At 40.5% G+C, this 16,048-nt stretch overlaps 2 protein-coding genes across 3 annotated transcripts; both read left to right on the top strand.

Annotated features, from left to right (window-relative positions):
• Window positions 1-60: 60 nt before the first annotated feature.
• Window positions 61-7,973, top strand: ccdc77 (coiled-coil domain containing 77). 2 transcript variants are annotated; one of them, XM_080761043.1, is made up of 12 exons: window positions 61-96; window positions 1,481-1,525; window positions 1,811-1,997; window positions 2,548-2,690; window positions 3,175-3,271; window positions 3,522-3,594; window positions 3,807-3,892; window positions 5,343-5,491; window positions 5,721-5,988; window positions 7,059-7,184; window positions 7,411-7,563; window positions 7,692-7,973. In XM_080761043.1, exons 2-12 carry the CDS (start codon window positions 1,488-1,490, stop codon window positions 7,842-7,844), a joined length of 1,473 nt encoding a protein of 490 aa, XP_080617169.1. In that variant the 5' UTR covers window positions 61-96; window positions 1,481-1,487; the 3' UTR covers window positions 7,845-7,973. The 2 variants fall into 2 exon arrangements, with proteins under 2 accessions (XP_080617169.1, XP_080617168.1); XM_080761042.1 differs by having other exon boundaries at window positions 3,507-3,594.
• Window positions 7,974-9,073: 1,100 nt separating this feature from the next.
• hdhd5 (haloacid dehalogenase like hydrolase domain containing 5) lies at window positions 9,074-16,031 on the top strand. The gene is made up of 8 exons (XM_080762391.1): window positions 9,074-9,398; window positions 10,188-10,391; window positions 11,960-12,072; window positions 12,335-12,428; window positions 12,525-12,558; window positions 12,661-12,835; window positions 12,949-13,137; window positions 13,749-16,031. The coding sequence occupies exons 1-8, from the start codon at window positions 9,291-9,293 to the stop codon at window positions 14,152-14,154; spliced, it is 1,323 nt and encodes a 440-aa protein (XP_080618517.1). The 5' UTR covers window positions 9,074-9,290; the 3' UTR covers window positions 14,155-16,031.
• Window positions 16,032-16,048: the final 17 nt, after the last annotated feature.

Here is a 16,048-nt window from a genome sequence, read left to right as displayed (position 1 = left end):
AGTATTTTTCGCTTTCCGCCGAAGAACAACGACACAGCTGTAAACTTCCGGTGTTCAAACGCTTCACAACAACGACAACAACAAGGAACAGTGGAGGTAAGAGAAGTAGAGAACAACGCTCCAAAACGACAAACATTAAAACAATACGTTTAAATGCATGAAACGCTTTTTTGATTGATTGATTGATTTCATTTAGTGGCATAAAAAGAGCACGAGCACTTGTTGCATCGCCGAGGAATGGAGGATGAAAAAAGTTCAAAGGACAAGAAAACCTTTCGACTAATTTCAATTTCTTAATAAAGTCCAGACCAGTGTAACTGTAACATGCTTGTTTATACTATTGCTCCCCGTGGTTATTTTATGTGACCTGTTGTTTCCCATTCTCTCAGAGAATAAACACAGAACATCTCTTCTAACTTATATCCTCTAATTAAATGACAACACTGAAAAGTCAACCCCGGGTATTTTTTTAAAAGCCCCGCGCCCAGTCCCTAGTAACGGCATAGTTGCACTGGAAAGTGTATTTTGAGGGCTGGTGCAAGGAGAAGTCACCACACTAAATATCATAACTGAAGTTGTGGACATTGAAGTGATGCACATCAGCGTCGGAGAGGAACAGGCACAGTCAGATCAGTTAACGCAACTTTTGGGAAATCGAATCCCTTGGAATCCACATGAAAGAAATGCATTCTGAGAAGGAAGACATGCAGTGTATCCCAAGCCGTGCATATCCACGGATATCCCAAGCCTAGCCCCGCAAGCAGAACCCGAATGTAGTAAAGTTTCTGACACTTTGATAAAGCGACAATCAAATTTCATAAAAGCTTTATGTAGGGTTCCGAGAGGGGCTATCCCAAGCCGTGCATATGGCTTCCCAAGCCGTGCATGCCTATTCCCACTATATGCTGAGGAAGAAATGCCACTTGACAGTTTTCAAATCAGCCTCATGGTGGCGCTACAACAGGCCAAGTTGCGTCACACACACACACACACACAAACCCAAACAAACATGTTTAAATTACTCCTCAACATTTTGCCAAACATCACACACTCTCCTGGTGGAGACCTGTGCCCAATTGCCATGATGTAAAACATCCAAGCCTATCACCATAAATTCATCAATCAGGTTCTTCTTGGTAGTAAAAAAAAAGAACAGATCTGCAAGCTATCAACGTGTCACAATGTGATTGCTATCACGTTGATAGCAATACAAGCGACACCGTACATTATGTACGTACTAGGGGCAGATATACCCATGGACCACAGTAAACAGTGCTGCTGCTCACCATCTGTTGTGTTGATCCATTCAGAAAGCATGAACACGATCTGATCTCTTGTTACACACACCTGTTGCAATGTATTCTGTATCCAGACCCTCCACAGAAGCTGTCGCTAAATTACATTATAAACCGACACTCTCAAGAGTCACCATTAGTACATAATGAAGCTCTACATAATCTTTTCCACCTTTTGTTTTCAGCAAAGATATGATGGAATCACCAACAAGAGGTGCTGTGCCACAAAGGTAATCCCACTTAAGTGAAAAGACAAAACACCATACATTTTTTAACACTTAAGTGTTCAATTGTTTCTTACTTTCTTTACTATATTTAATAATCTCACAATGCTGGGAACAAAGTTGTATCTGACAGATTTAAACAAAATTTGGTTTTAATGTTTGGCTTGTTTTAGTCTTTCAACCACTTACACACACACAGTACACACACACACACACACACACACACACACACACACACCAGATTAATGTCGATGTAATGTAATATCAGACCTCTGCACTTTCATTTTTCAGATCAAGCAATCGTACCCAAGGTCAGGAACCTGACTCCCCGCTTCCCCCCATCAATGAGCGCCTGGCGTGTTTACGTCCATCCAGGGAGCTGCTGGAGTTTTACAGGCAGAAGATCGCCCAGTTCGACGACGAGCACGTGGATCTGGTGCAGATGTTGGAGAAATACAAAGGCATCACAGATGATCAGGTAATAAGAAATGGCATGTTTCGGAGATGTCTTTGTTGCTTGTAGCTGCAGTTCTACTCTACAGAGAGGGAGAGATGTGAGTGTGTGTATCAGAGCCTTAGATATAGAAAGAGTTACCCAAACTGCATTCACTAGGCTCTCCTACATAGACTTCTATTGAGAATGGGGACAACCAACTGGGACAAGTCCTGGACCGGAAGTAGGCAGAAATGCATTGGACTCAGGCAACAGCCCAGCTTTAATGATCTTAAATCCCTATATTTTAGATTGTTTTTAAGAAATCGTCTGACATAAACATTAAATAGACTTTAGTTGTTACTGTACAATACTTTAAAACAGTTGTCATGTTGCACACATGCTTAGAATAGCTCTTATTTGCACCGCCCTCGTTGAAAACAATGTATTTCTAACTCCAGCTTGACTCAGTTCAGGCTGCATGAACATCGCTCGAGCGCTCAGTTTCTGCCCCCTCAATATCGTAACTCTTCTATTAAATGGCTCTGATGTGTATAATGCTTCATAGTACCTTCCTCTCTGTTGTCCTCCAAAGCACAAGCTACAGTGGGATGTGCGCCAGCGGGAAGGAGAGGTCGCGGAGCTGCAAAAGGCCCTGAGTGACATGCAAGTCTACCTTTTCCAAGAGAGAGAACAGTCCCTGCGACTGTATGCAGAGAATGACAGACTAAAGATCAGGTGGGCTGAACATCTATGTAACCTGCAACCCCTTAACCCATTCTGGACAGGAACCCCTTTGTGTTTTAAAGCATTATGTTATACTTTGGCTTTTGAAAAATACGTTGCCTTCTTGATGGAAGAAGGCAACTTGTTTGTCGAAATGTTGGTAACGATGAAAAGTATTTTTGACATTGGGACTACGAACTTTGGGACCTCTCCTTTCTATTTTAAGGCATTTGAATTGCATATGAATGCAATTTAAATTTCAGTTTCGTTTTTAGTCTTCATAATCACAAATTGCAAGGGCAGATATGACGAGTATCTGAAATATACAAAGAAATGACTGACACATTAAACATTTTATACGTAAAAAATGTAAAAGACAGCAGTAATATCTTATCTACAATCATGTCATTTTTGGTTATGAGGATTATGACAGTTATGCAAAATATTTGATTATCGTGTAATATGTGTAATAATTGTGAGAGGCCTATGTGTACAGAGAGTTGGAGGATAGGAAAAAAATCCAGCACCTCCTCGCTCTGGTGGGTCCTGATGTTGGAGAAATTACATACTTCCACAGAGACCCCCCACATAAGGTGTGTACATAAATAGTTTATAATTGTCATTATAGTAGTTCAATAAAAATAAAACCATAATATTATTAAGTTATAAAATCCAAACATATAGCCATATCATATACAGTGAGTAGAGTATGACATATCATGCCTTTAGTCCTCACTCAAAATGGCATTACATTGCTTATAATTACTAATAACACTTTGAAGTGGTTTATTTGGCCAGAACCGTATCAATCTCATAACTATATTTAAGGTCACCATCCCACAGAAGAAGGTTGAGCCCAGGATTCAAGAACATTTAAATCTTCGGCCAACAAAACAAAGACCTGGATCCAGTAAAGGTTTGATCCACATTCTTGTTTTCTTTTGTTCCAGGTGTATCAAAATAGTCAGACTCATTTTAGATTTATGTTACTGGTCATTTTTGTTGTCGTTATACATTTCTTCAACATTAAAAAAGGCAGATCTGTTGTAAAGATTAGTAAAAAGTGGAATACCATATTCACACTAGTCTTTCACCTGACTGCAGTACCATTTCTGTCTCTTTGAACAGAAAGTAGGAAGACAAAATCAGCAGAGGGGCTAAATGGAGAAAGTGTGGAACAACGCAGAAATGACAATCAAACCTTGTTACTACAGGTAACTAAAGAATTAGATCTGGTTTCATCACGTGTCCCTTGCTTAATTAAAGGGGGTGTAATTGATGTGTGTGTTTGTTTGTCTAAGTTCAAGTTCTACATCTTTTATGACCTAATTTCATCACTTAGCTTTGGTAGTAGGCTACATATCTTGAGAATGTGCTAATTCATGTATACAGGAGGGCTATCGATAAACATAATTAATATTAGTCCATAACACTCTTCTATACGGTAAAGGTAGTTGTACACTGGTGTGTTTTTTGCTGCATTTTGCGGATCCGAAAGTAGTAGGCTACCATCTAGCTGTCATTCTGGTGCCACCCAATACCCCACTAGAAAGCTGCAGAAAATGGAATAAATTGAATGAAATATTCGACACCAGTGTGCAAATGTAATTGACATAAAGTGAGGTCAATCTGAAATTCGGACCAGTGTGCAAACACCTTAAACACAATTTGTGTTACACAAATACCAAATCACATTCGTAAGTAAATCTAAATTGTCAAACTCTTCATTGAGTCTAATGGACCCACTACAGTTCTCTCTTTAGTAAGAGGCTATCAATATTATCCCTCACCCCGAGCCAAAGTGGAGACATTTGAGGAGATACTGTGATGTGCGTCTCTTACAGTTTCTCTTTTTTTTTTCATGAGCAATTTTGTTTACTTCTGTGCTCTGCAATGCATGTTTTGTCTTTCCTATATAAGCTTTACCACATGGGCGTGTAGATCAATAGATTAGTAGCTGTATATTTACATGAACAAAAGTCAAATTTGAAGTACATGCTCCACATCATGTGTTTTACCTGCCGTCACTAGGTGGGGCTGATGGCCCATTTGTTGTCTTTATAACATAGCCTAATACTGAATGAAAGAATCAAAGATTGTGAAGTACTCAGCCTTGTCAGTGACTGACGAACAGTTTTATGCTATGCATTTAACCACTTCAAGTAAATGAACTTAATGTACCTATTTTGGGCATGTCATTATAGCCAACAATCTTTTATTTGTATTTATATTTTATTTAAAAACAAAAATTCTGATCTACAATTTATTGTACAATGCATCGCAATGTGATATCTTGTGAACTTGAAGACTGCCTATTTTCTTTATTCAACTGGGCAGCGGTGGCTCAGGGGTAGAGTGGCCGGAAGGTAACCGCAAGGTTGCCAGTTCGAACCCGGGCTCCCCCAGAGTTGGTGTCAAAGTGTCCTTGAGCAAGACACTGAACCCCTAATTGCTCCTGATGTACTGGTTGGTGCCTTGCATGGTTTCCGCCTCCATCGGTGTAAGAATGTGTGTGTGAATGTAATCACAATCTATGTAAAGCACCTTGGATAAAGGCACTATATAAATGCACCATTTTCCATTTGAACTAAACCTGTGGTAATTTATGCACACTGTTCTTCTAGCCAGTTGTGGAGTTGAGTTTGTTGTGGCTTACCTTGGCAGGTAGAGGCATTGCAGGCTCAGATGGAGGAGCAAACCCGTCTGTCCAAAGAGCAGGTGGAGTCTCTGCTGGACGAGCGCAGGATCCACGTGGAGGAGGCTCAGGTGCAGCAGCAGAGAGACCAGGACCGCATCACTGCTCTGAATGACAAGTGGGTCTTTCTGTTATCATGTATCTGACAGATCAGATGCCTCTGCAGCAGTGTTGTTTTTAGCTACCGGTACATACATAGCTAAAATGCAATTCTAGTGCTGTCTACGTAACATGCTATAAGTCTGTATAAAATGCTATCCAAGTCTACATACGTGATACGGGCCATGATGGAGTCTGAAAAGGTGGGTTATTAATAACTATAAAACGAATATGTTGTCCTACCTCAGACTCAAGAATACGCAGACCCTGCTCTATGAGAGCACAAGGGATTTCCTGCAGCTGAAGTTTGACACACGGGCACATGAGAAGAGCTGGATGGTGGAGAAGGACCGTCTGCTAAGGGAACTAGACTCCTGCCAGGAGCGTCTGAGGAGGGCCAGGTCTGGCAGTGATCATGAGCCAGGACTACGGCCCAGGCCCAGCATCGCTACTCTGTTCACTGCCCAGTCCCAGCCTCAATCTGACTCACAGCAGACACACAAACAGGAGCTTAAGGTTTGTGGTTGTTAAGCAGGACATTCATTCATACCCTGTGTAGTGCCCAAAGCCCTATACTTCTGGCACTACTGGTTACTGACGGTTAGGAGGTTGTTCAGACGTGTGTAGAAGAACTGAAGTCCAAAACGTTCCCATTCAGTTGGTATTAAATCATATTTATTCAAAGGCCAAAGCCCTATACTTCAGTCTAGAAATGAAATTAAATAAACATAAACTGCCATTAACACAGACCATCAGCCTAATAAACAGTTTAAAACGGTGTGCCTCTGCCTGTCAGCAACACCTGTGCTCAATCAGGGACTAGGCTTAAATACCCTGGGTAACCATGGCAACTTTGGCCTCGCCCAATGCCCTGCTGTGATGTCATCAATATATATACCATTTAAAATCAGTAGACATCGTATGGCTCTTACACCCTGAATCAATAGTTTAAATAGCAATGTGCAGGCCTTTTGGGCTGATTCTTCTGCTAATGTATGCCATCTTGTTGTAACCAGAGGCTATAGATACACACTAGACGGACCACAGACTTATTATTAAAATATACAATCTCTATTGGAAAATATAAAATATAGACTTTATTACGAGCAATTTATCACAAGGTTAACAATAAAAGTAGCGACAGGTTAAACCACACATGAATACATACTCTCCCTAACCAACTGAACCCCTTCTCGGAATTACTTTAAGTTGATTCAGTGTAAGGCTAAAGCAGTGACCACTCGTGAATCGTGATCACATCTGTGCAAACTTAGCGACCTTACAGAAGCAAGCTACTCTCTAGGCTAAGGCTACTCACGCAAACACTTTAGAACTGAAACACTGCTCGCAACTCTCAAGTGACACAGTTTGCTGCAGCTGCATGTGGAAGCGTTTGTTCACACTGACATTCATGTTGACGCAAGAGACACGCCCACCCTACTGGTCAATCACCACAAGCTGCCCCCAACCGGCCACATTGTATTACAATGAAAATACTGGCATCTGTGTGGTATTTTGAGAATACAGTTTACCACAAGGTCTGTTTTTATTGTGAAGCACTAACTTTATGCCATCCATGTTTTCAGGGGATGCAGGAGGAACTGAAGCAGGCCCACCGTCTGGCTGAGATGTACAGGGAACAGTGCATCACTATAGAGACAGAGCTGGCACAGATCAGAGAGGAGGGGGACGTGGGCAGGGAGATATTCAAGGTACACATTGATGCCCTCACCCTGGCAATACAGGCAATCATTTTCAAACATTTCAGCCCTACAAAGCTTGCTTCGTAAGGCTTGTATTGGCTATTTGTCGTACCATGATGTAGTAGCATTCTTCAGCAGGTTGTAAGAACAGATAATTGGGTCCTCCTAGCTTATGCCCAAGAAATTGAATTGTGGCTGCAGTTTAATGTCAAATAAAAACCCTTTATTCGTGCAGGATCGCTCCGACAAGATGGCAAATCGCCTTCAGCTGATGACACAGCGCTACGAGGCACTGGAGAAGAGGAGGGCCATGGAAGTGGAGGGCTACAAAACAGACATCAAACTTCTCAGGCAAAAATTCAAAGCTGTTGAGAAACAGCTCCTCAAGGTACACATGCATGTTGGAGGTCCTTTGTCACTGTCAAATTATCCATGATTTAGATTTTAGATACATATATCATTTTCAACTCATGATATGAATCTGTAATTCTGTATCATTAATATCTTATGTTCTAGGTCACTCTGAACATTGGGCCTAACCAGGACCTGGCTGTCCTGCATGAGGTCCGTCAGACCAATTCCAGGACAAAGAAGGTTCAGGGAGAGTTGATGAATCTGAAGGCTAAGATCTATGGGCTGGAAAATGACCTGCGGTTTAGTTATAAGTAGAATCAGCCTGTACTGTAGATACTTTATTTATGCAAGATTCATTCTTTTTTTGTTTGCCAATTGTTTTTCTACTGATTGTGGAATTCCGTTTTGCTGTTTTTAATCAATAAAGATTTTTATTTTGTTGTATTTAAAACATCACTACTAATTAGATGAATACATGTTTGTGTGTGCATCTAGAAGAGCTATACCGGTATTTTAGCAAATGGTGGGTTAAGGTTCAGAAACTGACATTTTAATCCAACCTAAAAGATGCATGAATATACTATTATAAGTTCAGGGTAGATTTCTAAACGGCTAAGCTAGCCAAGTTTCTATCTGAATTGGTTTGGTCTTGTGGTACAATAAGATTATAAACAGGCAATTGTTCTTTTATTTTCAGTTTAACATAAGCTTGACAAAGTGTGCATTCAACATTAGACAGGCAACGATGACAGTCATTTACCAGTTCAAAGGTTTAAATGCTCTAACCACCTTCAAACTGCAGGCATTCATATTTTGGGTAGGTAATAGGCGGAAACTATCTACAACTAGTAGATTGGCTTTGCCTTTTCATTATAACAGTATAAAACCCATCTATGTCATATGGAACGCGACTGAACCCTGGGAGTACACTAGATAATAAAGCCACTGTTAGATAAGCCTACTGTACATGTCCTGATGTATAGGCTATACCAGGGGATCCCGTCCCCAGAACATCCAGACCCCAGGAACGCGCCTATAGGGACCCAGGCCGGTTCCGGCGAGCCACCCCGTGTCCCAAACGGTTGAGAAATGACAGTTACAATGTGGGGGTCCCCCACTTATCAGAGGAAATTATGTAAAATGATATACCGGTATTTTTTTGTGCTAATTTTATGCACATTTATAATAATTATTAAAATAATATTTTTCATTTGTGTGAATTTCAGCCTCTGTGGGGGGTATTTATGCAAATATCATGACCAATGGCATTGCAATGAACATCAATGATCTCGTATTTTTGCAACGCTGGGTGTTACAGGGTTAAACAGAGCAAAAACGAGTTAGGTTAACATGGGATGGTTAAAAATAAATAGGATAGGTATGTCAAAACAAAGCAATTTACTCTGTTGTTCAGAAAGTGTTGCCAGGTTCTATGGCAAGGAACCTGAAACTACAGCAAAAATAAATAAAAAATGTCATTGTGCCTTTGCGCATGCGTCCTCGTATACAGTAGCCTGTACAGTAAGCTAATGTTAGCATGAGCTAGCACCACGTACACACTGTATTATATGATATGAGTGAACAGTCAACTGATCCAGATGACCAGATTCAGCCGTTCAACAAGAAACGAAACTTATTCACAATCATGCTTTTGCTGATCTACTCTGTTAATTAATGAATGGGGAAACTTAGAGAAGGCTAACTTTTGTAAACTACATACACTGTTGATCGTCCGGGTTCACTGCTGTTTATATTGGGGAAATGCAAAGAATGCAGTGTTTGACGTTTGGTGGGCTTAAGAAGCTGTCAAGCTGTAATGGAGCTGCAGAACTACTGAACATCTGGAATTCTTCACGAAGTTACAGCTATGTAAGTTATAGTTTGCCACTAGCAGTTTATTTATGTTGTGTTGACAGGGAACGGCATTTCATAAACTTTATGTATGTATAAGTACATATATACTAGGGACATTGACAAAGTGATTCTTGATGGACACTATAATCTTGCATGGTTCAACTTCTGTTCTTGCCAGACTTTATGCATAATTATCTGTGTGTGGGTGTTGAACTTGTTTCTTGTTTGGGTACACTGACAACATTTAACTGTCAAACATTTCAAACAAGGATCTTTGATAGGCCTACGATCTTGTGCCAGCCATGCAGGGACCCCCATATAGACAAACAGAGTAATAACTAAATCTTCTAGAGGGGGGCACCTCTAGAAGATTTCTAGATGTTAGATGAGTCTGTTTGTACAGTACTGTGGTGAGACCATGGAGAGAGTGAAACAATGTCAATATTCATTGTTCATTATTATACATGCTCTCACATTGGGCTAACTTATAACTAGTGAAATAGGGAAATTATAGGGTCCTGTTTGTCACTTTTAGAAGTTGATCACTGGACCAGAGATACAGTAATGGTATAGTGTGTAGTTTACTGTACACTGTAGGCTATAACATTATCATAAGTCCTGAGGGCAAATTCTAATGAGGGCAAAATACCAACATGATCAAGGATAATTGGCAACATGATCAAGGATAATTAAGATAAAAACTGTAAACATACAGTTCATGAGGTGATTGCGTGATGTGAATCATTTAGAAAGAATTTAAAAGTCAGAATGAGAATTGAATAAGCCCTTTACCTCTTTTCTCAGGTCCACAAGTCATTTGGGTTGCTCTTTGATATCGATGGGGTGTTGGTGCGTGGCAGGACACCCATCCCTGCAGCCAAGCAATGCTTCAGGCAGCTGGTGGATCGAACAGGGAAATATAAGGTGCCTGTGGTATTTGTCACCAATGCTGGGAACTGCATGAGACAGACCAAAGCAGAACAGCTGTCACATCTGCTGGAAGTAGAGGTATGGGTACTGTTAATGAATGAATGTAAATGAATACCATATTGTTTCATCTCAAATGACAATTATTATTATTTTTTAATTATCAAATTATTTTATTTAAGACCAAATAGCACAATAAAATATGTTATCACCATGAATGAAAACAAAACAAGTAACACGTACAACAGCAAAAGAAAGGAACACAAAAACAAACAACAAACAAACAATCCCACCCACCCCTCCCTCCGGGACCAAAGATGCCACAAAATGCACAGCTGTGTCAAGATTCCTACCACTGTGCAATGGGGGAATAAATAAAATAATAATAAAGACTAAATCATGTCCTTGACCAAATCTGCAATACCAGACCAAATATTAATGTTTTCCTCTTTCGCTCTGTGTAATCTTGCTGTTGACATTTCCAGATAGATGATATCTATCTAGAAAGGTCAAAGCCCATTGGTGAAATGTCAATGTATGAGGCGGTTTCCAGTGCGTAGCAACCATCTTCTTTGCGGCCGTTACGCCAGCAAAGAAGACACGTATACGGGTATTATTTAATGGTGAGGGTGTAATGTTAATTTGTAAAATAATCGAAAGATTAGCAGCAACCAAATTCCAAAATGTGAGAACACTCGGACACTCCCAAACCATATGAAAGAATGTACCTATGGTGTTCGAAGTGCAGAAAGTGCAGTTGGGATTATTTAAAATCCTCCTAGCACACAATCCATGGGGGGTCAAGTACGTCCAATTAACAAAAATGTTGATGAATTTGTTGATGATCAGGATTCCTAGAAGACAGCATAACATTAGACCACACTGTATCCCAGCTCCAATCTGGATCTAGATTTGGTATGTCATGGTATCAACAGGCAAGGTCCCATAACTAGATTCTAATAAAAAAGCATAAAATATGGAAACAAAACCTCTTGATCTAACATCACAGATAAGTCTATCAAAGGGTGCATTGCAAGGGGGGTCTGCCATGGAACCCCATAAGTCCTCATGGCAGTTCTCGGTTGTAAATAGAAAAAAAAGAGTTACCAGGCAAGTTAATAATATCACATAAATTCTGAAAAGAACGTAAACCATTGTCATCAAATAAATCACCCAAAGTATGAATCCCCTTGGAACTCCATCTGGGAAAACGAATAGGACGTTCATCCAAAAGAAAACCATCATTTTTAAACACTGGGGAAAACAAATTCCATTTAAAATCAATCTTGCACATTTTTTCAGCTGCTCTCCACACTGTTACTAACTGAGTAACAATTGGCCCAAAGCGAACTTTGCATTGATTATTTGATATGTTTGAATAGATCAGGGGCTCCATTTTCGTCACCGCTAAACCCTTTATCCCTAAACTTCTTTGCCTTTTTTTACTATTTTGAAAAATATTTTTGAATTGTTCAACTAGCCAATCTACATTGTCACGTTGTGAGCTTGTAGACTTGTAGTAAGGAGTTTAGCGGTAACGAAAATGGAGCCCCAGATCTCTCAATTCAATAGGATGAACCAAACTCTCCTCAAGCTCTCGCCAACAGACCGACAATTATTTTATTGACTTCTACTATTGTCCCCATCAGGTGTCCCCAGAACAGGTGATGCTGTCCCACAGTCCCTTGCGAATGTTCACCCAATTCCACAACATGTGTGTGCTGATATCAGGACAGGGTCCCGTAGAAGAAACGGCTCACAAGTATCCTGTTATAAATAAACCTGAGACCAGTTCAGGTTTATTCTGGTGTGCCCTACCCTGGGATACAAGGAGAAAACGGAATGATATACAGTATGAAGGATTCTCTATTGTTTTGTATTTAAATATGACTTAATTTGTATACCAAATTCCTGATAGAGAACTTGTGTTGGGGTGTTAGTAGATGCTTGCTCTCAGACGTTTCACTTTCATTGTTACATTTACATTGCTCTTCTGTGTTTGACTTTAACATGATAAACTCCAGTTTAGGCTTTAAGAACGTTATAACCATAGATATGTTGAGAGAGGCATATCCTCTTCTGGATGTGGTGGACCACAATAGGAGACCCACAGATGATGTAAGTAATAAGGTAGAAACCATTAATGATGTACAATGAACATGTTTTACATACAAAATGGGCATACAATTCTACCGGGCAGTATCTGTTTTACAGGTTATGACAACCAAAAGTCTACCTCCAATAGAAGGTATGGTTTGAATGATTACAGTAATGTTTAGTGGTTATTCTGTAAGTATTTGTTTGACATATGTTTGGGTTGCTGTTCCTCTATTTCTGGGTCATGCCACAGCTGTCATCCTTTTCGGTGAGCCAGTCAGATGGGAGACCAACCTCCAGCTTATCACAGATGTCCTACTAACCAATGGGAAACCAGGAAATGCTTTGACTTCTTTGCAGTATCCTCACATCCCAGTCCTGGCCTGTAATATGGACCTTCTGTGGATGGCTGAAGCCAAGAGTCCCAGGTTTGTGAGTGCCTTACTCTCTTGAGTAATATTGCCCAACACTGTACTGTAAGACAATAGAATATTTGAATAATATAATCATTTCACCCAAATTGAATGTCTAAATGTCCTAGGTTTGGTCATGGGATGTTCCTGGTGTGCTTGGAGAACTTATATAAGAAGATCACAGGCTGTGAGCTTAAGTATGAGGCTCTGATTGGAAAACCCAGCGTGGTGACTTACAAGTACGCTGAGCTGCTAATTAGACAGCAGGCAGAGAATCTGGGATGGATGGAGCCTGTGGAAAGACTCTACGCTATAGGGTAAGTGATCCAGTAATCTTGTAGCATGTGACTAATACTGACTATAGGGAAAGTGACTCAGTGATCGAGTACAGAGTGAGTGAATCAGTGAAATAGTGTATGTTAAGACTTAAGTGAATCATTGCTCTAGTGTTGGTTAAGTGAATCATTGCTCTAGTGTTGGTTAAGTGAATCGGTGGTTCTAGTCTAGACCAACGGTTCCCAAACATTTTAGCTCAAGATCCAAAAGAGAAATGTTATGTTTCCCTGAGATCCACATGACAATAGCCAATCTATACGCTCACAGCATGTCGACATGTTGTGAGCTTGTGCTATTATCACTCATTCCTAAAGAAAACAAGTTTCTTTTGAAAAATGTTTGACCATTTTTTTGTGTGGATAATGTTTAGAAATAAATAAATAACTAAATGAACAAAGGGATTTACTTGTGCCCCTAAAGTGTTTCCCGACAGTGGTCTCCACAGCGTAAGGGGATCAGTGTCTGTGTTACTTGGTGATATAGGCCAGTGTATAGGTGAAATAGTGATTGTTAAGTGAATCCTGTTTTCTCTTTGAATTCAAGTTTAACCTAATTTTATTATCTTTTTCTGTCACGCCATCTCTTCCTACAGTGACAACCCCATGGCTGACATATATGGTGCTAACCTCTACAATCGCCACCTCCAGTCCTCTCGGCGCTCCAGGGCCAAGATGCTGGCTCAGAGTGGCAAAGGTGGTTGCGAGCTCCAGAGCGAGACCGTCCACGATCGCCCCGATTTTACGCCAACGGAACTGGGCGGAGCACCGGACATCTGTGGGCAAGGAGGGGATCACCTTCCAGAGAGCTGTAGCTCCATGTTGGTGTGCACAGGAGTGTACAGCAGAGACCAGCAGGAGCCGGTAACCGAACATCGCATCTTCCACGGCCACAGAGACTTCCGATTTGACCCCACACTCACACAGCCCTCCTTCATTGTGCAGGATGTGAAGGAGGCCGTGGAGGTCGTGTTCCAGCAGGAAGGCTGCCCACTGGAATGAATAGGATCCATGCACACAGAATAACTCTTCCTACTTCTGGGCCCCTTCCCTACTTCCTTCACAGATGTCACCGATGATACTAACTAATTAATTAAGGCCCTGTTCCATTTAGTGTACAGTGGTATTTTAATTTCAAGGAACCCCCATAACTCTGAAAGTGTACAAATATGTGTCCATTTGGTTCCATTTGTACATTCTCAGAGTTACACTAGCCTGACATGACTTCCACAACTTCGGTGTGGAAGATTGCCAAGGGGCGTTTACAAACACATTCCAACGTCACAGCAAAAATTCTCAGTTTTAATAGTGGGCTCTGATTGATCACCCACAACTCTGGGCGAATGTAATTCAAACTGGGGAGTGCCAGACCAATCTCCCCATTTTGCCTGTGGCAGATTTGTCTGGTTTCAAGGCTAGAGTTACACACCTGTACGGGGCTATTTGGAACCTCAAGGTCACTTTGAGACCCACTGGTGTAGCAGAGTGTTTCCAGTGAGCCAACATGCACAATAGCAGAGCCTTCATTAGTATCATCAATAACCTGTGAAGGAAGTAGGCAAGGGTAGGCAGAGTTATTCTGTGTGCATATATATACCCTAGAGCAGGGGTTCTCCAATACAAACTGACGTGTACTCTATGTGTGCCATGTGTACTATGCAAACACATTTCAGTTGCAAAAAATAATAATAATAATTTGGGAACCCCCCAGAATAATTTGGCGACCCACGGGTTGAGAACCCCTGCCCTAGAGCCTAGGCCTATTGAGATGAATGGCTCATGATTCTCAGAGTGGTTTCAGACAAACAATTATTGTCACAACAACATTAGCAGCTTTGTAAGGATTGCACAGCTATTTTGTGTCCATAATGATCACAGAGAAATTGTAACAATATGCAGTTTTACCTGTGAATATGGGATAACAGTGACTGATTGAACCCAACTGACCATTGCTAATGCATCTTGCAATGTACTACAGTGGATTGGGGAACTAATTCATACCGTAATAAGCCAAGAATGCAGATTGCAGTCCATGATGCACTGTAGTGCCAACTACCTTTCTGTTTGACCGACAGAAATGTTGCTCAGCCTTAACTAGCCACTACAAGGATTTAAGGTTTAGAATAATACGTTTATGTTCTCCAACTCAGACAACGTAATTTATTGCAAGTCACATAATAGCCTATACAAACATTCTACACAGACATTGTATTATCTTGATTATTGTTTTTGCACTAAAATAGTTTGGTGTATTTCAGCTGCCATGTAAATCCATACTAGCCTACTGTTGAAGACCAGGGTTTTTAGTTCAGTATTTTTTTCAAGACTTTTATAACATAAAAGAGATTGTCATTTTATAACAAAACTGTTAGTAGTGACATACATTTCTGTGATATACTGTATACACAAGATGCGAGTTCTAAAAACAGATTGGCGCTATATCTGTACGAGTCGTGGTAATAATTGTTTTATAATTAAGCAATATTACACGAGAGAGGGTGGTTTAACGTCATTAATGCATGCCTGTGAAAGCAACACTAAAAAGTGACATTTTAAATCTAGATAACTTCGTTAGGAAAATCCACACACTGATATATGACCTAGATGTGGAACTGCGCTATAAAAGAAATGTCCCAGATTCAACACCAACAACAGGAAATGTGTCCAGTTTAAGTGTCCTTTGAGCAAGAAACAAGACCCCTGCTTGCTCACTCACTGTTGTAAGTCACTGAATTAAGGGTATCAACGAAGTGATTGCATAAAAATAAAATGCCCACAAAACCATTCATAAAACATGTTTCACCTTGTGTTTCCTTGATCTTCTGTACACTGCCTTCTGTTACAGTCCAACATAAAAGTGCACTGTGTGATCACAGGTTCTTCTCCATTTTGGGCA

This window comes from Protomyctophum bolini (assembly GCF_963924005.1).
Source record: "Protomyctophum bolini genome assembly, chromosome: 4".
In the NCBI taxonomy this organism is placed as follows: domain Eukaryota; kingdom Metazoa; phylum Chordata; class Actinopteri; order Myctophiformes; family Myctophidae; genus Protomyctophum; species Protomyctophum bolini.
Note: the sequence above shows the minus strand (reverse complement) of the source record. Positions and strands in the feature narration are given on the sequence as shown.